At 44.4% G+C, this 24,242-nt stretch overlaps 2 protein-coding genes across 10 annotated transcripts in view; one reads left to right on the forward strand and one right to left on the reverse strand.

Moving 5' to 3' along the window:
- Positions 1 to 7,395, forward strand: part of INTS10 (integrator complex subunit 10) — a 61,644-nt gene extending 54,249 nt beyond the window's left edge. For 3 of the 6 annotated variants that reach the window (XM_019534165.1, XM_019534163.1, XM_019534164.1), the window contains exons 17-18: positions 4,510 to 4,587; positions 7,065 to 7,395. In XM_019534165.1, coding sequence (XP_019389710.1) covers positions 4,510 to 4,587; positions 7,065 to 7,221 — 235 coding nt within the window. In that variant the 3' untranslated portion in view covers positions 7,222 to 7,395. The remainder of the gene's footprint in view (positions 1 to 4,509; positions 4,588 to 7,064) is intronic. The other 3 variants (XM_019534166.1, XM_019534167.1, XM_019534168.1) reach the window with 1 other exon arrangement.
- Positions 7,396 to 7,765: 370 nt separating this feature from the next.
- Positions 7,766 to 24,242, reverse strand: part of HGSNAT (heparan-alpha-glucosaminide N-acetyltransferase) — a 30,424-nt gene continuing 13,947 nt past the window's right edge. For 3 of the 4 annotated variants that reach the window (XM_019534169.1, XM_019534172.1, XM_019534170.1), the window contains 11 exons: positions 23,710 to 23,786; positions 23,037 to 23,067; positions 21,901 to 22,061; positions 19,786 to 19,901; positions 18,644 to 18,765; positions 16,142 to 16,268; positions 13,215 to 13,301; positions 11,858 to 11,935; positions 11,621 to 11,691; positions 11,363 to 11,475; positions 7,766 to 9,227 (listed from right to left, as the gene is read on the reverse strand). In XM_019534169.1, coding sequence (XP_019389714.1) covers positions 9,046 to 9,227; positions 11,363 to 11,475; positions 11,621 to 11,691; positions 11,858 to 11,935; positions 13,215 to 13,301; positions 16,142 to 16,268; positions 18,644 to 18,765; positions 19,786 to 19,901; positions 21,901 to 22,061; positions 23,037 to 23,067; positions 23,710 to 23,786 — 1,165 coding nt within the window. In that variant the 3' untranslated portion in view covers positions 7,766 to 9,045. The remainder of the gene's footprint in view (positions 9,228 to 11,362; positions 11,476 to 11,620; positions 11,692 to 11,857; positions 11,936 to 13,214; positions 13,302 to 16,141; positions 16,269 to 18,643; positions 18,766 to 19,785; positions 19,902 to 21,900; positions 22,062 to 23,036; positions 23,068 to 23,709; positions 23,787 to 24,242) is intronic. The other variant, XM_019534171.1, reaches the window with a different exon arrangement.

Here is a 24,242-nt window from a genome sequence, read left to right on the forward strand (position 1 = left end):
TTAAAAAATAGTATCTAGACACAGCCACTGCTTCACTCTTCATTTGTGATCCCTTTCGGCAGCTAGATTGCAAAATAAGACCTGCTCTCTAATGGGTACGATTGGGTGTGTGCATATAGCTAGGCTGTGGTTTTGGCAAGCAGCAGCAAAGTAACAGGCAAGCAAAACAAATCTGTAACCCAGGCCAGACTTCAGCAGGAGTCAGCACCCAGCTCCCCTCTCTCTCTCGTTCTCAAGACACATTTTTGAAAATCCCAGAGACTCCACACACATACTTCACCCCAGCCCCTCAGGCATACTGGACACTTTTGAAGTCTTCCTATTCCCTCAAATAATGTTTGTGAATCAGGGTTTTTCAGGATCTGCCAGCTTAATCTTAGTACTTCTGCAAAAAATAAGTTATCCCTTGCTTTTCTTCTGAATGCTGTGATTGACTTTTAGCAGCTCTCCACCCACCTGCTTTAATGAATTGCAAACATTGACCCCATGAATCACCCTTGGCATCCTGAAGATGGACACCTAAACTCCCTATTTTTGGCATCCAAGTGGCCAGCTTTTTCGAAGGTTGAGTAAGTTGCCCTCCTATTTGCTTTAGTGGGAGTGGTGGACCTGCAGGCTCCTGCCAATCAGCTCATTTGCTTATGTTCCTAATGTGGATTCAGGTGCAGTTTACAGGAACTCTAGTAGGAAAACTTTGACCACTAAATCTACACCAAATTTCCAAAGTTTGATCAGGCAGGTTACAGAATTTGCTTTGGGCAGTTCGAGGCTTGCATTCTTTGCTATAGAGTGCACGCACGTTCTGGATGTGTGCCTTGTCCTCAGAGTATGAACTCTTGGGGGGTTTTTTTAGCTAAAATATCATTTGGTGGCTGATCCATAAAGAGACTACCCCATTCCCTAGGGTAGTGATAGATTGCTCTGAGTGTGGTGGTAGGGTGTGGAAAATGTTTGAAGAGGTACATAAAGGAAGACAAAACACCTGATAGGCGCACAGCTTTTTTCACATCCTACATGTAGTTTGCAGAGCTGGTATTTGTGCTCTGGCATCAGCACCCTGAACCTGGTTCCTTGCTTCATTTGGAAGACCAATGTGCTAGTTCCAAGGTCTGTATGTACTATGCAGTGAATGCTGTAATGTACACAACTGTACTGTTCCCACAGTGCCCCATGTCCATGCACCTTGCTTGGGCTCAGCAGGAATTCCCTTAGCTCAAAGATCTAAGTTGTCAGCTCCAGCCAAGATGGCGCTCTCCACACCTGCTAAGGAACCTGGTCTGTCTCCAGTAGTCCTGCAGTCAGTGAAGTGGTTCCTGTGGCCATTCTTTCCCGTAGCTTCCTGGGGATTGCTTCTCCTGCCTTTTATCCTCTCCAGACCTGAGGGTTTAGGTGATCTGGCTACAGGGGAATTTGGGATTTGCTTTCTCTCCCCAGAGTATATGTGAATTACTCTCATTAAAGAGAGAATGAACACACAGAGCCAACTACCACTGTTGTTTGGATGCTGGAGGGCTGACAAAACAACATTGACTCTGACTGTGGAGTCCAGGACCATTTTTGTGATTCCTACCCTCAGGGCCTTCTGCTCTTTCACTCACTCTCCTTCCTGTGTCATTTGTGAAGGAACCTCTGTATTGTTATCCAGAGTATTGCTTTTTTTACCTTACCTTTATTCTTTCCCTTCCATGCCTGATAGTCTCGTCTACTCCCATGAGCACAAATGCAGGAGCGGTAGGGTGGATTGGCCTTTTCTAGAGCACTCCAGCATTCCCTTCCTCCACCCTTGTGCAGGTAGCAAGCCATGTAATTTCCTGTCTTTTTCCTTTTGATTCTTCATTACTAGCCCACAGGGCTTCTTAACCTTTGTGCATCCATAAGGCTTGGTGTTCCTGATCCACTGGTGCTTTTCTGGACATCAGTTTTGGGAACTAGATTTGGTGCCTTTGTGTGTTGAGCTACTAGCTTGGCACTGTTATGGCCATTTTTGTCTTGTGCAGCAGAAGCCCTAGTAAGTTTTAAAATTGTCACACATGGTTATCCCATGCATCTCACCAGCATGCATTGCTGGAGTCTTGTGCCTAAGAAAGGACAGATCAGCTTACTGATGTCACTATGAGCTTGTCAGAATCAGCAGCCCCTGAAGGCCTAGAATGCACAGGAGAGATCCACCAGCATATCTAGGTTAAACTGTGTCTGCTGTCATTTCTACATCAAGGCTTTGGCCTCCTTCCAGCCTCAGTGCACCCAACAACCACTGTAGGACAGTGTCCTCATTAAATAAAGCATTGCTCAGCCAACATACCAAGCTGTTAGTCTGTGCTTTGCTTTCTAGAGCCATAAAAATTGTCTGGTCACCTGCCCTTACTCCTTGGTTGCTGAGTTAGGTTGTCTGCTGGCTCCAAGGGCTGTTTCAGCCAAATATATTTTCATCTCCACCCTATGATGCAAGGAGGTCTAGCTCCAGAGCTGGAATGTGGATGACAAGACTAAGTAAGCCACTCCTATTACCTTAGGGTCTTTGAGGAGGATCTGTACTAGACCAAAGAGTCTTTCCCACTCCAAAAATGTGCCCCATGCCAGTGCACAAATCCCTTTATCCTCTCCAGGCCTTCGACTTTGGTGATCTGGCTACACAGGAATTTGGGATTTGCCTTTCTCTCCAGAATGCGAGTGAATTTCTCTCATTAAAGAGAGAATGAACACAGAGAGCCAGCTACCACTGTTTGGATGCTGGAGGGCTGACATTACTGAAACCTTCACACAGGTCCAAAGAGGAACCCCAGGTCCATTCCATGACTTATTGAAAGGAGCAGGTAGGTGCATCTGTGAACACCAGTCTGAAAAAGAAATTGAGCTTTGAGAGTAAGATCTGTTGATTATAGATAAAAAATGGTGCAGTCTTGAGGGAGAAGCCGCCTTTGAATCTATGCAAATCTCTTTGAAGGCTATAAACTCAGGACAGTAGGGCTGGAGAAAGATTGCACTTGGAAAAGGTCTGAGGGGGTTAGAAATGCCAGCCAGACTTTCCCACAAGGTCCAGTTACTTGCAGAAACAGGACCTCTTTAATCCTGGGCCTGGCAACAACCAGGATAGCAATATCCTTCATTCACTTTGATCCTGCATGAAGTCTGGACATCCAAAAAAGGCTGCTGCAGTTACTATTAGAACCCCTTCCAATCCCTGGAGAAGTTAGTGGCCTATGTAGGGGAGTCGAGGCCCAGAGACTTGAATCCAGGAAACTTGGCATGGAAAGTGAAAATAAATGAGTCTTCTAGAAGGTGTTCCTTAACTGCTGGCAAAGGAAGAGGAACTCACCTGCTGCAGACTCAGGGACTGTCAATCCAGTGTCCTATGCTCTAGCTCCAGCAAGAGGTGAAGACAGACACCAACTAATTTCTGCATTTGCTGTCCAAGCTACTTTGCCCTGATTCAGCCTCCAGTGAAAAGCAGTTTCACTTGGAGGGATGGGGGTTACAGGAACAGTGTCTGACAGTCCACGCTCCCTTGGTTCTTTAGGAGTTTTATTTTGGGAATGGGTCTCTCCTTTTCACCTGGTTCCATTTGGAACAACATCTCTCTGCCTCTCTCAGGAAAAGTCTTGTAGGCATATTCCTTTCTACAGGTGATATATGCAGCACACTTGTTGCCCTTTTGGTTGCATTGTTTTTCCTTCTGAACCACCTCCAGCACCCCTTAAGAATGGCAGCCTGCTTTTCTAGATATTTTGGAGCCCTTTCATTGGTTTCTGAAGATAACCCCAGAGGAACTGTGCTTTCATTCTCCTGCTCCTGGTACTTCTGGTCAGTTACAGCAAGCTCTTGCCTGCTGCTCAAAAGAAATTGCTCGCTCAGGTAGCCTAAATTCCTGTGCAGGAGGGAGGGTGACACATAGTGTCTCTTTGAGGTCCCATCATTTAAAATATTTGAGCTAAGGGAGGTCCTGCCCTGCCTGTGCACAGACGCACGCCTGCTTGTGGTAATGCGCTGAGATGTATGTCTGCAAAGGAGAGGGCCATTGGTAAGTAGTAATTTTTCTTCTTGTTCAGTTCCCCATTGCCTGTCTGAAATATGCCCTGTTGCTTATAAAGAGAGCAGAGATAGGAAACATCACAGTCTGCCTTTGGGCCAGCACAAACTCTTTGTTCCCTTGGTTTTCCAAAAATGTCCCATTGCTTCTCACCAAAATCATTTCATATTTAAGGAAAACATCCCAGAAAGCATTTCTGCCCATTTTTGGATGACATGTCTGCCCACACATAAGCCATGAAATGAAGCAGAGAGCAGGTTTCATGGTGTGACAAGGCTGTGACAGTTACAATAAGGTGCTCGAGTAATGGGTAGAAGCCACATTCGTTTCCCCACCCCGACTGCAGTTGTACTATTGGTCACACACTGCTCTTTGTGGTCTCCTTCCAAGTTCTCTCTCGTCTCTCTTTCTAGAGAGTTGCTTTGCAGCACAGGGCGAATTGGTGTGGGTGTTTGAATGCTGCTGTTTGCTGTTTTTTAAAGGACTTCTAGCCCTCCCATGGGGTTACTGCAGCAGGAATTCATACCTGTGCTACAGCCCAGCATACAGACTGCTGACAGGTACCAACTGGAAAAAACCCTGCTCATGGTGTGCTGTGTTTTGTCAACATGTTTTTACTGCCCATGGTTTTCAGTACTTTATTCATAATTTCTTTTTCATTTGTGCCTACATTGCTTGGCAAGCCATGTTGTACTATTGTAACATTTCTTATTTTTCCATAAGTTACCAATACGTGTCTGTTTTTTCAGCTTAACAATCACTGTTGAGTTTAAAAGAAAACTGTGGAGATGTCAGTTAGATAATATGGAAGTCCAGTTATCAAAATGCTTCAAACAGAAGCATAAACCTTTTTTGTGTTAGATCTACTTGTAATTTTTTTCTTCAATTATATAGGTTGCAGTTCACCATTTTCTGTCACTAATATCAAAGTAATTAAACATGGCTATTAAGAGCTGAAAAATCTAGTCTTTGAAAAACGCTGCTAGTAATACCCAGCGTTTCTCGTTTTGTATTATTCGCTAAGCATAGCCCTTGGCTGTCAACAATGCTTTCGGCACTGAGGACAGCGGCATGATTTGTGCCATAAACCATGGTGTCCAAATGCAGCATGTCAGGTTTAGCTGCCTGACATAACAAATTGCACAACACAGTCTCCATGTTAAAATCATTTACCACTGTAGTAACAGTTGAAGTCTTGCTGTTTCTTTTAAGTCATCTTGTGAAGCCATTTGCTGCTTGTATGTTAAGTGTAAAATCACCCTGATTATTTTCTCCCCCTACATGCTGAAAACTGTTCTCTCTCTCTCATTTGAAAGGGAGCCAGTTGATTATACGCATTTGCTGTGGGGGGATCATTGAGTGCCGAAATATCTGATTTTGGTTTCTGACACTTTCTTCCTGGGTTTGGTTTCCAGAGCTGTCCTTTTTGCTTTGCTTCTCCCCATTTCTGTTTTGCCCGCCAGTTGGTCTCTTTCCTCCTTTTGCTTTTTCTCCCAGCTGCTCCCACAGCCCACAGGATTCAGCAGCTGTCTCTGACCCCTAAGGCTGGCTGTACTCTCTCCTGCTCCATTTATGCTTCTCAGGCCCAGATGCTGAGGCACTTACGAAAGGGTGGTATGAGTAAAACAAGCAGCTTCAGGGAGCCAGATCCAGTCCAGTCCTGGCTGTTCCACAGACCTCTGGAACCCAGAGTAACCTCCTCTTCTCCCTGTTTTAGTTAGTGTAGCTGCCACTGCAGGGAGTTGCCTCTGCTCGCAGGCACAGCTAATTAGCACAGATAGCTATGTTGCTTCCAGTTCAGGAGGTGATCCTTAGCAGCTCCCAAGCTAGAAGCAGCAGAGCAGGGCTCACATAGCACCATGTACTGTTGGGCTGCATCCTCTCACTGGGAGGCTGCCTGGCCCCAATCTTGGACCAGCATTTCAAGGTTGTGATAAAAATCCCATTTCAGAAAGTCCTCAGGACAGTCCTGAAAAAAATCGGGCAGGTTGGTTGCTGTGAGTGAACATGAAGCTTGTTCTTTTGTCCCCCCCCCCACCCTTCACTCCCACCTCCTCCTAGAGCAGGGCCTGCAAATCTGATGCAAGCCTTTGACCTGCTGTGTGGCATGCTAGATCAGGGCAAGTGGATCTCAGTACCCAAATATGGTAGAGCACTGTTCTAATAGAACCAGCCTGGGCCTCCAAAACTGCATGAACTGAAGAAATGAGCACAAGGCTGATAATAGCATGAGGTGATTTTTAAGGCATCCTATTGCACTGCCACCATGAGAACTGCCTTGGCTGAGTACTGGACCTACTGCACCCTTTGAAGCACAAGTCCTGTATATATAATCAGAGAGAGAAATCTTTGAGCTCTATCAAGACTTGGCATTCCACAGGCAGCTGCTGGCTTCTGCTACCACAGGCCACCAGGATTTGCCTTGGTTATGAGCCATCCAGCAGATCACAGGTAGAGAGATGTTTTACTCCCCCAAGGTCTTGTGCAAGTTTGCTGCTGTAGCTACCTACAGAGCTCCTTCACTAGCACAAGCTGCAGCAAAGTGAACCATGAGCCTACTAGCAATTTTTCCCTCTGTTCTTGGTGGGTGCAGGTGCAGAATGCCTGCAGCTGCTGGAAAGAGAACCCAAAGGATCTATGGGCCTTTTTTGCTCTTCCCTCACTCTTAGCCAGTTAAGATGGGTAAGCAGCATTGCAGCACCAGACCGATTTCCTCCTCAGCGCAGGGCAAGAATAGGAGATCTGAAAGTGCTAGGAGGAGGGGCCATGGAACAGAAAGAGCTTCCCCATTAGTCTAAACTAAACCCTGACCCTTCATTTTGCATTTATGGATTCCTCCAAAACCACTGTTAAAATTCTAATAAGCAACTAAATGTTTACTAAGGAAAGCAAAGTGTAGGTAACATTTTTGTCTCTCTGGCTAGAGGCCTTGACTCAAACACACACACACACACACACCCCCCCTCTGAAAACATTTTAATGCCCAAAGTAATTCTTCTTCGATTTTTGTCTTATTTTGTTTTCTTGATGGCTTTAGGCATCACACGGTAACCCGGGGAATAACCAAAGGAGTGAAGGAGGATTTCCGTCTGGCCATGGAGCGCCAGGTCTCACGCTGTGGGGAGAACCTCATGATGGTATTGCACAGATTCTGCGTTAATGAGAAGATACTACTACTTCAGACTCTGGTCTGAATGGAGGCACAGGCATCCAACAGCAGCTTTTTCCTGCATTTTCCTCAGAAAGGGCAGCAAAGGCCACATTAATTAACAGCGCTGCTTGTTGAAACGGAACTAACCTAAAATTGTCCTGTTAGTGTTGGTAAGGAACTCCTGATGAGTTGCACGTTCTGGACAGCACATAAACAGGAAAAAATGTGGGTGAACAATCTGTTTTAATGGATCAAATATTTTATAATTAAACTTCCTTTAAAAAAAAATCTTTTTTTGTGATTATTGTAGTCAGGCTTAGGTAAATGCAGAAAACATCCTTTGGAAAGAAAACGATAATTTATTTTAAAAAATACAGAAGAAGTTGAGTGTTGTCAAGACTTTATTAGCACCAGTTTGGAAGTCACCTTGTGAGTGAATCTTGTAGGTCAGCTCTCTCAAAGGACCTTGAATACTTAATGGATTCATTGAAAATTTACCACCCCTACTATCATTCTCTTTGATATATCAAGTTCAGGGTGTCTTTCTCTTCTGTTAACCTGTTGGGGTTGAATACTTCTTTTTTTTAAATGAAATCCTGTCTGAGTTTAATATGATCACTGTTAAAAGAAGGATCACGCCTGTGAAATCTAGTTGCTTAGAATAAAACTAAAGACAACCCCTACTTAAGGCTCATTTTTTCAGGAACCAATTAAGAGCACTAATCGGAAATAGAGTTAAGCAAAACCAAAGGTTTTGACAAACCAGGATGGCAACTATAAGCGTTATAATGAAACTCACTGAGCACTAAGTGGAATCAGGTATCAGTGTAAAATGAGCATTATAGCGCTAGGCAAAACAGCATTAAGCAGGGGTTGCTCGTATATCACTGTTCTCAATGACGTTTTAGTCAATATTAAGTCAGAGAGTAACAATTTGAAAGGTAGTCTGTGCCATGCAAGCTGTAGGCATCTAAGCTATGCTAGAGAAATGTACTTATTTAAAGGCCATAAAACATTTGCAGACCATTTGGTAAAAACCATGTGCATGCCAGAAGCCTACAAAATTAAGTCCATCAGAACAAATAATTTCTTAGCAGGTTTACGGTTATTGTCTATTAAAACCTAACTGATTTACGCTCCGAGTGGATGCAAACAAATGGAGGCATTTCATTTGTGTTCTCCTGTTGCCACCTAGCCACAGCACAGCACAGACAGCTTTGAAGTCTCCCAGCATGCACTGCAAATTGGACCCAAGCTAAAAGCTCTGTGGTCCTCTGCCTACTAAGAGTGGAACAGTGTTGCAGTGACCAGATGCATAGGAGGGACCTTCTCCAGAGCCAGGAACTTAACTAATAAGCTGCCACTGCAGTGTTGGCAGTTGAAGTGTCAGCCCAACAGCCATGTCCAAGCTCCTGAATTAACTGCAGTAATTTGGCAATTACTCTTTCCTTTGTATTAGCTGTCATTGGCCATTAAATATATATTACATGTTGTGAGTGAGCTGCAGCATCTATAATAGTTCACTTGCTGAAAGGCATCAGCTTTTCAGAACAGTAAAAAGCTATTCGGTACATCTTGTATTTATTGTATATACACACAGATCAGCAGCACTGTACTGAGCACCAGAACATATACAAAATAGAATATGCAACCAGATGGCCTCTGGCAAGATACTGTGTTTTCACTAACTAGGAAAATACCAACCCCTTAGGCACATAAAAGTCTTAATGAAAGCTTCCCTGGATATGTAAACTGAACACATGATCCCTTTTTAGTAATGAAGCCCAGCTGGAATGGCATGGGTCTGGGGGAGTCCAGCTTCAAGCTCCTGTTGAATTGAGGACAGGACCAGCATTCAAAAGCACTCTCAGATTTTCCAGAATATCCTTTTCCGGTAAAGCACATATGATATGATGACCCAAATCGACGTTGCAATCAAATTCTGAGCCAAGTGCTCTGCATGGCTTTGATTGTCCTGCATCTTCCACTTAAAAGGGAAATAGTCTTCAAATACTTCATGCCCAACGTAGACCAAGATGGAGTTCATTCCTTAAAATAAATTCAAACAATGCCTTCAGGTGGGCAGTCCCATGCTCGATAGTTTTGCAGTAAGCAAGCTGGGCATCAGACTGATTCTAGGATGGGGAGTCAGAATATCCTAACTATTAACTCTGGCTCAATTGCTAACTTGTTATGTGACCTTCCATACATCATTTTTCTACCCCAGATGCACGTTTATAAAGTGGCCGTATTCTTGTGCAAGAGAGTTTCAAGGTTTAATTAATGTCAGGACAGTTCTACAAACATCTTTACCAAATGTTTCTGCTTTTATTATTACATTTGAGTGTCAGGACATTTTAACACTTCAAGAGTTTTCATTACAAAAACATTTCAGGATTCAAAAAAAACCCCCAAACCACATTCAGGAATAAGTGAGACTGTTTGAAACTGCAGTCAAACTAGCTTTTCTTTGCATTAGTTTCTTTGCATTAGTAACTAGGATAAGCAGACTGAACTGATGCTTGTGCCACCAAAGAGGCTAAGTGGGTTGAGTTTAGCCTGGAGTTTTGGTAATTAGTTAGGGTGGCCAGAATCTGGAACCAACTTCCCAGGGAAGTGATCCTCACTCCTACCTTGGGAAAATTCAAAAAGAGGTTAGATGATCACCTGTCTGGGGTCTTGTGAACCCAGCATTAATTCCTGCCTGTGGCAGGGGGTCAGGCTAGATGATCTGATCAGGTCCCTCCTGACCCCTAACTACTATGAAACTAATTCCTAAGAAGAGTATCTAGATGCCTTTTTCATCCCAGGGAGAGATGGCTGTTCAAGCCTGAGAGCAGGCCACAGAGACTTCTGCCAGACTGTACCCATTGACACTGGGTAAGAGTTAGTCCCCCAGGTTAATACTATAGTTTTGTTGCAAGAGTGGTGGATGATACCTGAGGAGAAAGGGAAGAGAAGCTCTGAAAGGGCTAGAGAGAGAAAGCAAGAGTCTGCAATTCTCTCCCTGTCTGTCCTCCCCGTGTTCAGGGCCGAGTAGTTTGCTCTGCTATTTAGGTGACCCCCCCACCAAACTTTGAGCAAGAAAACACTCCCCTTCCCAGGAGTTGAGCAAAGGAGAAGCTCTTTGAGGTAGGGTTGCTACAGATAGCCAGGGAGCCAGAGACAATAGCCAGCCTTGAAGCCAAAGACTGCAAAACCACACTAGGGGTTCAGGGAATCTTCCAAGAGACCAAGACCAAACAAGACTGCTTCCTGGGGAGTCCCAAGGCAGAGCTTCCCCTAAAAAGGGCTGACTCATGACAGCTTGTCTCAAAGGTGGCTGTTAATCAATTTGGCCAGATGGCTCCTTTAACAGACAAATCCTGAGCTCAGGAAGATATGATGAGTGTTTTAGTTTGATACCTTTTCTGCTGTTTCTCCCAATTATGCACGAATAAGCTTCTCTGCCTGATAGAATAGTGCTCTAGCACCATTGCCAGGACCTCCTGGGGCCAAATTCTGTCCCTCTCTCTCCTCTCTACCAAAAGTGTATTAAGAAACTAGACCAGTTTTCCAGTTTGTACATGCCTGGCATTTGCACCTTGGTAGACACTGAATTTGCACATGGCTCCATAAGAAAAAAGAAACCAAAAACCCAAAGTAAGAACAACAGGCAGAAATCGAGGTAGTACCCTGTGTGCAAGAATATCAATAGCACTCATGGGAGGGACAAAGGTGAGCTGAGTTGCTCTGCTTTGAGAATGCACATAGTATAGATCAGTGGCTATGCTCAGACACACTGTCTTAGGGCTCCCAAGGAGGTAAATTCAGTTTCAGAGGCTTTTCTCCAAGATGAGACCCTGATGTCTGGGGTGGTTTCTGAGATGGCCCTTGGAAACTGACCCAAGATAATCCCACCCACCCAGAACAACAGTCATCAGGTGGTAGCCCCTTCTGGTCCATACTGAACTGAGGTAGATTTGAACCACCTACTGACAGCCAAACAGAGCTCCATATCCATGACTGATGCAGAGAAACAGTTCAAACCACTAACTTCAGATTCAAAACAAGGTGCAATGGAAAGGCAGATTGCCCCAAGATCAGAAGAGAGGCCAAAAGACAATTTCCCTAGCATAAAAGAGGACAGGCCCTACAGGTAGCTGCATTGGAAAGAAAATGCTTCCTGCCTTGCATATACTGACCTGGGTAGAAAAATGGAGCACCAGACCACCATCTCTTGATATCCACAAGGTAATATATCAGCAGTAAAAGCATGAAGGCAAAACAGCTCAGGGTTGTTACGTAGGACAGGGACCTGCATATTTTTAGTGTGAATTTAAAAAGATATTTAGAGAATGGGGTAGATGTCTCATTAAAAACAAAACAAATGCCATGATCTCTAAAGAGATGTATGAATATGCACACTGAATATCAATAAAAAGTTGCGTGGATTTACTTACCACAGGTTCTTATTTATGGGAATAAATCCTTCATCCTTAGAGCATTTTGTCAAGGCAGCAGAAACAACAGCCTGAAATAAGAGTTTGGAGGTTAAGTCAGCTGTTCAATGCAGTATCCATTAGCAACAGAAAATGTGTGCTGTATAAAAAAAGATATTCATGTTTGAGAGTTTCCTAGTTATGCTTAAAACTACCATAGGCAAAGAAAAGTAACAAACTACTGTACATCTTACTTACCATTATTAGACTCCATATGAAAAACCTACTCAGGATCTGCTTGTGCTGGTCTTTGTAAAATAAGAGAATTTTTCCTGCCTGAAGATGAGGAAGAAAAGAATCAAAGCCATCATAAGAACCAGTAAAGCTCCCCAGATGTATTTACTAATGAGCACTTGCACTAGAACTGAAAACCTTACACGGCACTGCTAGCGCAGAATACTTTGAAGATGCTGTCAGATCAAGAACTCTACTCAGAGAGTGTATTCAGGTAGTATCTATTCATGGCCCCTTTCACACATTCAAATTAAAGCTGGCTAGAAACCAGCTATAGGTTTATGCATTTTCAAGCACTAACTTTGTAGCTGGTTGGCTCTTTTTATAGCTGGATGGATGTTTTATGGTGTTATAATTACTCTGCACGTCTAATTTTATTGTGTGATTAACCAGTTAATTGCATATTATATGTAACATGTAATAGGGGCTTGTGCAACACCTATTTAGCAAAAAAAGTATACTTGATTTCTTCCCCCCACCTGCCAAATCTAGCTAAATTACTACCCAAACAGCTCCAGTCCTGCTCAAGCATATTTCCTATTACTGCAACCAACAACTATGTACCATCATATTTACACATGGAATCCTAGAACCCTCAGAGTGCACACATCCCTTTCAGTCCCAGCATCCAACAACCCTGGTTTTGTATCCAGTTCTTCAGCCTCACACTCATGTATGTAACTGCTTCTCTGCCCAGAATTCTGACACTTTTACCCAAAAGGTGCACACAGGGTCATTTCTATCTGAAAAAGAGGAGGCTTGAGTGAGCATCCAATCAGGCCCCAATGCACAGATCATGGGTATGCCAACAAAGTTGCCCTGCACTTCTCTCATGGAGCTTGAGTGCAAAGCACCACAGTAAACTAAAGATGTATAAAGCACTGCACAGCAAGCTAGAAGCAACATAATGGGAATGAGATAACCAAGATTACCCAGGAAGAGCTCAAAATGAGCACTTTTAGGCTCCCTTTTGCCTTATTTTCAAGAGAACTGAGCACTCAACTACCAGACCTCAGAAGCAACCACAGGTAACAACCCCAGTCCTTTCTGAGATGTTTTCCTGTGACATTTTGAGACATCATATAAGTGTTACAAGCCCTAAGCAAAGCCTCTAATTTTTCAAACAGCTGCCCACTCCAGTCCATATTATCTGCAAACTTCAACCTGGAACATTACTTTTTGGAAGTTCTGGCTGTAACCAATGGTTTTACTTCCTCTCCACACCCCCACCCCCACCCCCACACACCATAGAGTGAGAAGAACCCTTCAGCTGTCTCCAGGAAATGTCAGTTTCTTCGAGCCCAAGAAGGAAACACCATACCTGAAGTCCCAGGAATGCCATGAAGATTGAGTTTATTGTTCCCAAGATCCCTTCAGGATCATATGCCACTGTTGTTTGGTAGATCACCTTTGAGAAAGAGAGGGATTATTAGAAAGTCCCAAGAGGCTCTGAATTTATTTGCCTTCTCTCATACCCCTCTTCCCTGGCTACCATCCACAAGCCCCACCTTGACACCTAGCTATTGTCAATACTGGATTCAGACTGTATTTACACTGCTAAATCCTCTCCAACTTGCAGCTCTGGGTAATGATTTGCAGAACAGAATCCATTCACTGCTTCCCATCCCCACAGCCCTATATGGTGGGTATGACTCCCCCTACCCCCAGGCAGTGTGGTGTTGGAAAGGAAGCTACTGGTAAGCTTACCCAGTTGTGGGATGTGCAAGCTGTCCCACCCTTCCAAGGGCATTCCCTCTGTTGTGCCATGTGCCTCCTGCCAGGTTATTTCCTGGCTGACACAGCAGCCTGATTTGCAGTCCTCAACCCTATATGACCCTGATCAGTATAGCACTGTTTTCAACATGGACTTAACTCTGAGCATGTGAGCCAGTCTCCTGACTCCACCAAGGCTGACTGTTCCTACTTGAAGTTAAGCACATGTTTAAGTGCTCTGCAAACTAACGACAAAGAAGGTACACTGGGTTTACCACTCAACACCTTCCATAGTTTCTAGGGTCGGAAGGGACCTGGGCAAATCATCGAGTCTGACCCCCTGCCATGGCAGGAAAGAGTACGACCCCAGCAAGGTGTACATCTAGCCTCCTCTTAAAGACCCCCAGGGTAGGGGCCAGCACCACTTCTCTTGGAAGTTGGTTCCAGATCCTGGCTGCCCTGACTGTGAAGTAGCGCCTCCTGATATCTAGCCTAAATCTACCCTCTGCCAGCTTGTGACCGTTATTCCTGGTCACTCCCAGTAGTGCTCGGGGGAACAGGGACTTCCCCAGTGCCTGCTGGTCCCCTCTGACTAGTCTGTAACAGACAACTAGATTTCATAGATTTTCATAGACATTAAGGCTAGAAGGGACCTCGGAAGATCATTGAGTCCAGCCCCCCACCCAAAGGGCAGAAAGTCAGCTGGGGTCATAGGATCCTCCCTCAACCTTCTCTTGTGGAGGCTGAACAGGTTCAGGTCCTGTAGCCTCTCCTCATAGGGACTGCCCTGCTGCCCCATGATCATGCGAGTGGCCCTCCTCTGGACCCTCTCCACGTTGTCCACATCCCTCTTGAAGTGCGGCGCCAAGAACTGGACGCAGTGCTCCAGCTGCGGCCTGACCAGTGCTGCATAGAGGGGGAGGATCACCTCCTTGGACCTGCTTGAGATACATCTGCAGATGCATGACAAGGTATGGTTGGCCTTCCTGACTGCCTCCCCACACTGCCGGCCCATGTTCATCTTGGAATCAATGATGACTCTAAGATCCTTTTCTGCCTCTGTACTGACAAGAAGGGAGTTCCCCAACCTGTAGGTATGGTGCCAGTTGCATCACCCTGCACTTGTCGGTGTTTCCACTTACAACCCATTACTTCAATGCCACAAGGCACAAAAGGGAGGTTAAAGCAAAAAGCAGCTATTATGTGAAGAAGACACTTTTCACCTTCATCAGATTTGCTTCTTTTCTTGCCAGGACTATGTCTGGGCTCCTTTCACTCCTAGTTAGCAGAGTAGGCAGAAAGCCTGGTCCACTGGTTCAGGCACTAAGACCTGAAAGAGCTAAATTGAAGACCCTGCTTCACTACAAACTACATGTGATCTTAGGCAAGTCACATAAGCCTCTCTGTACCTCAGGTGTTAAATGAAGAGGAAAGCACTACCCTAACTACACCCAGGGGAAGGGAGGCATGTCTACGTGAGATACTTACTGCAGGGTTGCTTAATTAGCTTTGCAGTAAACATCTCAGCATCTACATGTGCAGTGCTATTAGGATATAGTAAACTAACTCTGCAGTAGGTTAGTATTTGTAAATACAAGTACTATCCTACTGTGGAGTTTTTCTGTGCACAGAAGTGTATGTGTAGACACTGACAGGACTGGCTGGGGGCACAAGGCTGCTGGCTGGCTAGCCCCACACTGGAACACCCTCGTGCCCCAGCCAGCCTCTCTACATGTTGAGCCAGGTTGGAGCATCCCCAAGCTGGCAGGCTGACCCCCTCGGATCCTGCCACACGGGGTTGCTCCAACCTGGCTCAACATGCTGTGATCTTGGGCACATCTGCGCCCGCTGTTCAGACACAATGCCTGGGATCAATAAACTCCAGTGTGATACGCACAGGAGTTTATTGCTGCTCATTAACAGCACATATAGATGCGCCCAGGATGTTTGTTATAAGGCTGAATATATTATACTGCGAGTTGTGCAGCTACTATAACATTAAGGGCTGTGGCAAGCTTGTGACAAGCCCTATAACAATTTATAAATGCTGTATGCTGACCTAGTTATTTCAATGTTTGCTGTATGAATACATTGCTTTTTGTTTAACAGTGGGCAAAATGCAATGGACTGAGACAAGCCACCCTATAGCAAAAGCTTGAAAGTTGTTGTGGAACAACAGTGAAGCTGCTGGCCCTGAGGAGTCTGGCTCAACTTCCTGAATCAAAAGAGCTGGCTGAATCCAGGTGGCCCCTGGAAACTAAGAAGAAAGGAATACTAGCAGAAACAATCTATTATCAGCAAACTGACCAGCTAGGTTCCAGTGGAGATCCTTTAAGCAAAGAATAACAGAGCTTGGCTTTCAGCTCTCAGGCTGAGCAGATTGTTGGTATTTCAAGAAGAAAGCACCCCCTTTCCTTGAAAATTTAGACAGTTTCATATGCAACTTGGAATAATAAGCATAGAACTCTGCTACACCATTTCCAGAATAACTTCGGAAGTACTCTGAAAATTCACGTGCAACCTAAAGCCACTTACATTGGAAGATGGGTGCTGGTAAATATGTTCTTCTCCCAACAGCAAGCGATCAATGTAGCCAGCTGCTCCTCCAGTGCAATTGTCATATTTTCCAAAATCTCCAATGCCACCAGGACCAATGTAACCTCTAAAAGGGAAATAACAGATGTGAGCATGGGTAATCTGCTACCAGGTGTGGGTGTGGTTAAGGCTGTTTTGCTGATCTAAGGCAAAAAAACATCTCCAAATACAGTCGTGTTACCCACCAGCCTAAATCCCAGATAAAAGTCTTAATCAAAAAGGCAGCACAGGGGAAGCATTAGCTAGCTCCTTGGAAAGAGCCATTTAGACAACCAGCTGCATCCACAACAGACACCCTCCCAGACTGTGCAGCTCAATGCAAGATTTGCTGTTTACACGGCTGAATGCTGGGAGGCCCAAAGGGCTGGCCTTATGGACACTAAACACTGCCCAACCATGGTTTAGAAACCCCAAAGGGTGCTCCTACAACCCCCCTCCAACAAAACCAGCTTTTGTGTCCACTAGAAGGCCTCATGAAGCTGTCCTCAACACAGTTTTCTTAAGCTACTGAAATGTGGTTCTTTCTCTGGCTTGAGACAAAGGGATGAAAACAATGAGTTAAATATAAAGTTCTCTCCAGCTTCAGTGTTGGAGGCAGAGATATGCCCATTGACTTCTAGAGAAGCAACATGCATGAGGCAGGAATACTAAGTGAAACAGTGAGCTCCAAATTACATTTGCTTTGTGGCTTCGCAGCCCTGCATAAGAAGCAAATGGAAAGCTTCCAGGATAGGCAGCCATATTAACAGGAAGATACCCTGCTGTCACAGAATCCAGTGCTGAGTCTCCCAGACCCACCAGAAACATCAAAGATTTTAACTTGGGAGATAGGAAAAAGCAGCAGGACAACACCAGCACCCAAGACAGATAGATGGCTTGCTGCCAGAGAAACAGAGTTGCTTAGATGGAGATTTCCATTGCGAACCACAAGAAGAAAGGAGCTAAAATGAGAAAGGTTATGGAACAGGCACAGCCAGACTCGGTTTCTAGCATCCCACAGGGCCACACCTCCATAAGTAAGGGAAATCCCAGGTTCTCTCAGGGAAGAAGACCTAAGACTCCTTAACAAGAGCAAGGGACATGCAGTCCCTCTACAACATGGGTATTTCTACACCTAGAATCATGTAACAGTAAGGCTGGAAGGGCCCTCAGGGAGTCATCTAGTACAACCCCCTGGCTCAAGGTAGAATCATCTCTGTCTAAACCACCCCAGACTAATGTTTGTCTAACTTTCACTTAAAATAGGCAAAGACAGAAGTTCTGCAACCTCTCTGGTAAGCTATTCCAGGGCTTAACCACTCTCATACTCATCCTAATATCCAACATAATTCTCCTGTGTTGCAATTCAAGCCCACTATCTCAGTATGTGCCTGAACACAAAAGCAGCTGAAGGGACTTTGCTGCAACCAGGGCACTGACAGCAAGCATGGACAGCTACAGCCTGAAAGCTCAGAACTTATAAAATCAATGTATTATGCCATCACCCACTGCAGGAGGTTCCCCGTGCCTGCTGGAACATGCATGCTTTCAAGATCCTTCTCAGGAGGAAAGTCTCCGCAGGTATGTCTGCACTACTTCTGTGGTTCTCCATAGATAACTGCCAAAAACAAAGCGCCTGCCATCCACCCTCAATCCATGCATGCCAAACCCAGAACTAAGGCAACAAGGAAGTTCTGGAAACACCCTCTCTTGAGGTCTCTGCCTTGGCCATGCTTGTGAACAGCAATGTACTGGGGGAGCATTGTGAGTGGTCTCTAAAAGGTCCTCACTACCTCCACTCTGGGTTTGCAATATGTGGAGCAGAAGCAGGTGGGTAAGGCTTCATTTTCAGCAGCAGACTCAAGACCACCATGGGAGCAGTAGATGTGCCCCTCATTTCCCTACCTCACAAGCATCTGGGTGATGTGTGGTGTTCATATACAGCTCTGCAAGAACCTCAGGGAAATTTTGAACCTGTTTCATACCTACCCAGGGGCAATAAAGATGTCAGTCTTATCAGATATTTCACTTCAACAAGGGAAAGAAGATTATCCTGTGAAAATCCCTCTCCAACTGAACACAAAGCCTATCCTCTTCAATCCTCCCTACCAATTCAGAGCTAGAAACACTGGGTGGGAGCTCTGCATTGCAGGCTATCTGAAGGACCACCTGGCCCACTTGTTGCAGAACTGTAACATGAGAAATGTACAGAGGTATTTTAAGATGTTCTAGAATAAATCAATACTGCTTTCCTCCTGGTACAACTTCAGCTGATTCCATGGGTTGGGACCATGTATATCTTTATGCTTGTGTTTTGTCCTGGGATAAAAACAGCAACCCCAGCACAAAAGCATGACAAATGCTGCGTCTGTTCACATCCTGACAAAAATTCCCCAAACATATCAAAAAAGCCCCAATGTTTCAGAAGCAGAACCTGAAGCGAAGTCCAGGCATGACACTTACTGGGGGCAGCCAGGTACCTCTAACAGGAAGGTCAGACACAGCCAAATTGCTTCCAGTGCCAGAATGAAAAGCCACTGTGGCCAGTAACACAGAATATCCTGAAAAGCAGCATATGGCATCTCCTGCAAGAGAGGGAGGGAGGAAAAGAAATATGATGAACCAGCATATAAATATTGTCCATGAGAAGAACCATCTAACAGTGTGTAAGTGGTTGGCATTATAGGCAGTCAGGAGTTAATGACCACAGAGGATTTTGCAAGACTTCCTATTTTTATTTTAGTATCTTGTTTTTCCTTTCCCCTTTATTAAGTTAAAGCAAGCAAATGTTTCTGAAGCTGAAATTTGCCAGGCTTGCTTTCAAAAAGAACAGTCTGTTTCAGACGCCTGAGCAAAATCCTGTCTGCAGATTTTAAGTCAAATGATACATAATCACAACCTATTTTACCTCATTATAAAAAAGAGAAATGCTAGCCAGCCTTCAGAGGCGGAAATCTGAAACACTGGACTCAGCACAGATAAGGTCCTCACTTAGCTTACTGGGTGGGAAGGGAGAGTAAAATAAAAGCATCTAAAGAAATTAGGAAAAGTCATGCTCGGGGTGTATCTGGTAAACTCGTAAACGAGAGCAGAACCCTGAACATTTTGTGACATCGCCGCCTGGTCTCTCTGTCCAGCCTGACAGACAACAGGCTAGTCAGGCTCCCCCAGAGACAATGCTAGCAGATGGGGAAGCACTGGGAACACTTAATCCCTTAAAACAAAGAATATATACAATCCATGTTCAAAAAATCACAGCTGCATTTTTCAGCAATGCTGGAACCAAAGAGGCACTAACTGTGGAACAGAAAGGACCCTTAAAATCCTCCATAAGCCAACTAAGTAGGCCTGACAGGCAGAATTGCTGTAACAACCTCCTGCTGCTAAACTCACTGCAGCCCCCTTTGGCAGCTCTGCAAAATTTAGCAAAATGTGAAATGTTTTACACTGCATCTTCCAAACCCACATGCTGAGCAAGGAAACAGTGGCAGCACCGCAGGAGACAAAACCTCTTTGATGGCAGACCACTTGCAAAACAAGTAAATGAGATGGTGCTGGGTCTCCCGTACCACTTACAATCTCCCTCCCATCTCAGGCCCACTCACCAAGTTCTCACTCGTAGCCACGCTCCTGGCAAAAAGGAGTTCCATGATAGCAACCACCAGGTAGGTAAAGCCCAGCCTCTGAAGCACACCTGGGATCCGCAGGCTGTCCCAGGACACTACGGCAGACACAGACACAGTCTAAGAGAGAAGCCAGCTTCAGGTTCTTCTCTACACATAGGAACTGCACTACTTCAGAGACAGGCAGACAGATTACTCCTGAGGGTGTCATGGTCTGGTTATGCAGGAGTAAGTCTCTGTGCCTCATAAGGGCACTATCATGGGTCTCCAAGAGCCTCATACATATTCACACTTTTAAGTCTCCCAATTCGCCAGGTGATGGGAACTTTAATCAGTCCCGGCCCAAAGAGGTGTGCAGTCTCTAGAACTGCATGCATCTCAGGCAAGGGAGTGTACTCTAGAGTCCCAAAGACATAGGTGCTCCCCAAACACCTCTGTCCAAAACTGCTGTGCTCCTCCAGCTAACCTACACCTTGCCCCTCTCCGACCAGAGTCCACAAGATGCGATGGGCAGGTCAGTACAGTACAGTGGGGAGGGGCTGGCTGCACTGGGATGAGGTGGAGGGATCCAGACGGTTTCAGAAGGCCCATGGCAAAGCCAAATGAGTTAGAGAAAAGAAGCACATTGAGAGGGACTGCTGCATTTTCTGGAGTAGAACCAGAAGGGAGCAGACCCTAGGCCATGGGGTGAATGGGGAGTTGCAGTGGGTTCAAGTAAAGGCCTGTGTACTCCAGACCAAGGTGGACCTAAAGGCTCATCAAGCTCCCCAGGGAGCCAGACTGAAAAGCCCGCAGCAGATTCACAGATATTGAAAGAGCAAACATAGCTGATCCCCTGAGCTGTGAAGCCAGGCTCTAGAAAGCTTCTAGAAAGCAGTAAAAGGAGGCACCTGGTGCTCTCACTGCATTGCCAGGTTCAGGGACTGACAGTGTTGCCAGGATTTACTTCAGTTTTCAACCAAGCCCACCTCACAGCTGGGCAGAGGAGGTGGGTAAAGATCAGGGCTGTCCCATGATAATCAAACACTGTGTATCTTGCTTCATACACAACTATATAACCTTAAATATGTGTTTCTACTCCAGGCTGTTACTTTCCAAGTAGCGTCTCACCTTCCTGCAACTTCACAACACTATGCCTGTTCTTCTTGCAAAGACACAACAGTTTAAAGGCAAGAATGTGAATGAGTCTCTTACGGCACCTATACACACACGTCAGACACGTCTGTGTCTGCTGAAGCGTGTTAATTCACGTGCTCTAGCAGCCTCTGCATCACATGTATTCAGCATCCCCACATTTCAAAATGGTGGTTGGGTTGCTTTAACTAAAGCTTGTCAATTGTGCTTTAATTAAAGCACCCCGACCACCATTTTGAAGTGCAGGAACGCCAAATACACATAATGCTGAGGGTGCTTTAATGAGAGCTCCCCCCAACTCCCACCCCAGGGCACATGCATAAACACCCTTATAGACTGGATATCTTTCTGGAAAATACGTTTTAGTCAGCTAGCTATAGACTCACTATAGAAATACATTAAATAAATTTTTGGCCCATGTTATTCAAGAAGTCAGAAGAGATGATTCAATTACCTGTTCTGGCCTTAAATCTATGAATGCAAGTAAGGAGGATTCTTAAAACACATATTGTACATTTATCTACACATTTTAACAGCTCATCATTATAGATCACAGGCTTGGACACAGCACAGCTTTAAATTGATGTCATTTGCCTTTGTGTAAATATGAAGCAGATATAGAACACAGGGCTAAATGCTGGAATAAATACATTGAATTCAGTGTAGTTACCCTGGGAAAAAATCAGGCTACCCTGGAATCTGTTCCAAATTCTGATATAACCCACATGGGTATATAAAACCATTGGAAACTAGACTGTCGTAAAAGTGCTGTGCGCCCAGCCCCTATACCATACTACTGGTGACAAGTAACATAACATTACAGCACATTCAGAGACTTATGCTCTTTAGCATGTTCCTGGGACAGAGAAGAGACTGAAAGTAGATTCTTTTTGCAAGGGATAAAACTGGGGGGAAGCACATCTGTGAAAAGTTAACAAAAGCAAACAAGCAGGCTCTACTTACTAGGTCCAAGGCAATAGTTGGGATTCACGACAACGACGCCAATGAGGAAGAGCAAAAAACTCCTCCAGAGAATTTTCCCCAGTGCTTTCCACTTTGAACATCCCCGCCTCAGCAGTGAGCTCAGAGACAGTGAAATGGAGCTCCCCATGATAAATACAAACCTACAAAACCAGGTAGCAGTGAAATGAATCAACAGTGGGAAAAAACACAAATGTCTAATTCACAAATTCTTCAGGTACCAAATATTAATGCTCTATTTGTGTCATTTTCTAAGGAGAGCCAAAAGAAATCAACCCATCTTGAATAAAAACTGGCCGTTTACTTAGCTATACCGAGAGGAATATTAGAAAACTAAGTCCACATCACATCTTTATCCTCCTTACACCAATAAGATGAAGGCACTGAATCCAGGGAAGTAATGGTGTATGTCAGGCCTTTTTGTGGTATGAATGTTTTAGCAAATAGAAAAATCACATTGCCTATGATAAAAATCAGTATTTTGACTAGAGAAAAGCTGAGCCACAAGGCTAGGGTCTGGATTTGCACTTCAGTATGATCTGCCCCTAGGTTTGGAACAAGGGAATCATCAGGCTGGATCGGACCCACTGTCCATCATAGCCCACCATTCTGGATCAGGCAGAAGGCAATACCCAATGCTTCAGAGGAAGGCAGCTATAGCATGATCTGCCTCAGAAAGATATCAGCCTCTGCCCAATTATGAAGAGGTTGGCTGAATCCAAATGCCTCTTTTTTTTTACCTATTTTACCTTTCCCATACCTTGGCCAAAAACATCCTGTGGCAATGAGGTCCACAGATTCATAACCAAGTGAAAAAGTATTCCCTTCATCAGCTCTGAATTTGCTTCAGTACTGAAAGTCCCCATGTCCTTGTGCTAAGAGACAGGGAGATAGAGATGATTCCAATAACCAGATATAGCATGGTGCCCTTGTAAAGGCCAACATAAACCATGATGTCATCCACCTTGGCCCTGACCAATTTTCACATATCACCATCTAACAAAACACCACTCCTCAAAATGCATTTTCCAAATGGGTTTGAGCTGTTCTGAAGCGACACGGTCCACTGCAGGACTCTTTTAAACTTACCTTCAAAACTATTCATCACAAAGACTTACCATGGAAATACAAGATCAGCCACTGTTAATCCTACAAAGAAACAAAAAAAGATGGGTAATTTCCCTTAAAGGAATGAACTTCCCAAGTCTCTGAAGGAGCTGCAGAGCACTTAAAATTATTTGACAGACACATTCTTCAGCTGCAATCTATTAAAAGCTATTAACAACTAACTACTCTGTTGGTTAGACCTATTTGATCTGTCCCTTGTGTTGTTTTCTGAAACACTGTCTGAAACAGTAGCTGTGTCATAATAAGATTTCTGATGAGGGATCTTCACTGCTGTCTATCAAAGCAGCACAGCTGCTGAATGCATGGTTGTCATTGACTGCATGTCTGTAAAGCATCTAGTTTGCTGGTACTCTGAACTAGTTGTGCCCTCTAGGCCCAGTCACAGTATAATTATTAAATAAAAAGCAAAAATGTATGATCAAAGGTGGAAGCTGAAAAGTCATGCAGAGATTTCTATATGATACTTTCCCAAGATTGTCTCCTATCAAGAACAGCCAGTATTCCTCTTCTTAGGTATTATGGGGCCAGACCCTTCATTGATGAATATTGGCACAGTTTCTCTGGTGTTGATAGAGCTACATCGTTATACACTAGCTGCGAAGCTAGCCTTGCCAGTCTATTTCTATGACTAAAGTCTGGATTACTGTTCAAAGTATACTCTACCATTCCAGCTCTGATGCTTGAAGAACCAATATTTTCCTCCTCCATAATTAACAAATATCATTATGATAAGAGAGAGCCTAAGAAAACATAGAAGATAATAAAAATAAATATACAGGATTATAAAGCAATAAACTACAAATGCAAACTCACAGTTATATTTATCCTATTAAAATATGTTTAAATGTTTCTCCTTTTAAACATAATTATAAGCAAAACACTTAAATTTCCTGTGCAGGGGACAGAGGTTCAGAGGAAACTGAATTATAAGGGCATTTGAAAAAGTTACATTACTAAGCATTAGTGTGATGTTTTTCCCCATATTCCCATTATGTGAACAATGAAGGAACTACAGACAGGCATCACTTGGTCTGCACTACTGACTTCTCATACTCTTTCAACCAATACAGCTTCCAAATGTTTCAGGAAGTCCAGGAGCTAGCTGCCTGATGGTTTTTCTGATAAAAAAAAGACCCCCTAGATTGTCAGATCCCTAAGTCACTGTATTCACTGAATACAGCAATTAATTCTACGTA

Source organism: Crocodylus porosus, unplaced genomic scaffold (genome assembly GCF_001723895.1).
Source record: "Crocodylus porosus isolate Cpor-Errol unplaced genomic scaffold, CroPor_comp1, whole genome shotgun sequence".
In the NCBI taxonomy this organism is placed as follows: Eukaryota; Metazoa; Chordata; order Crocodylia; family Crocodylidae; genus Crocodylus; species Crocodylus porosus.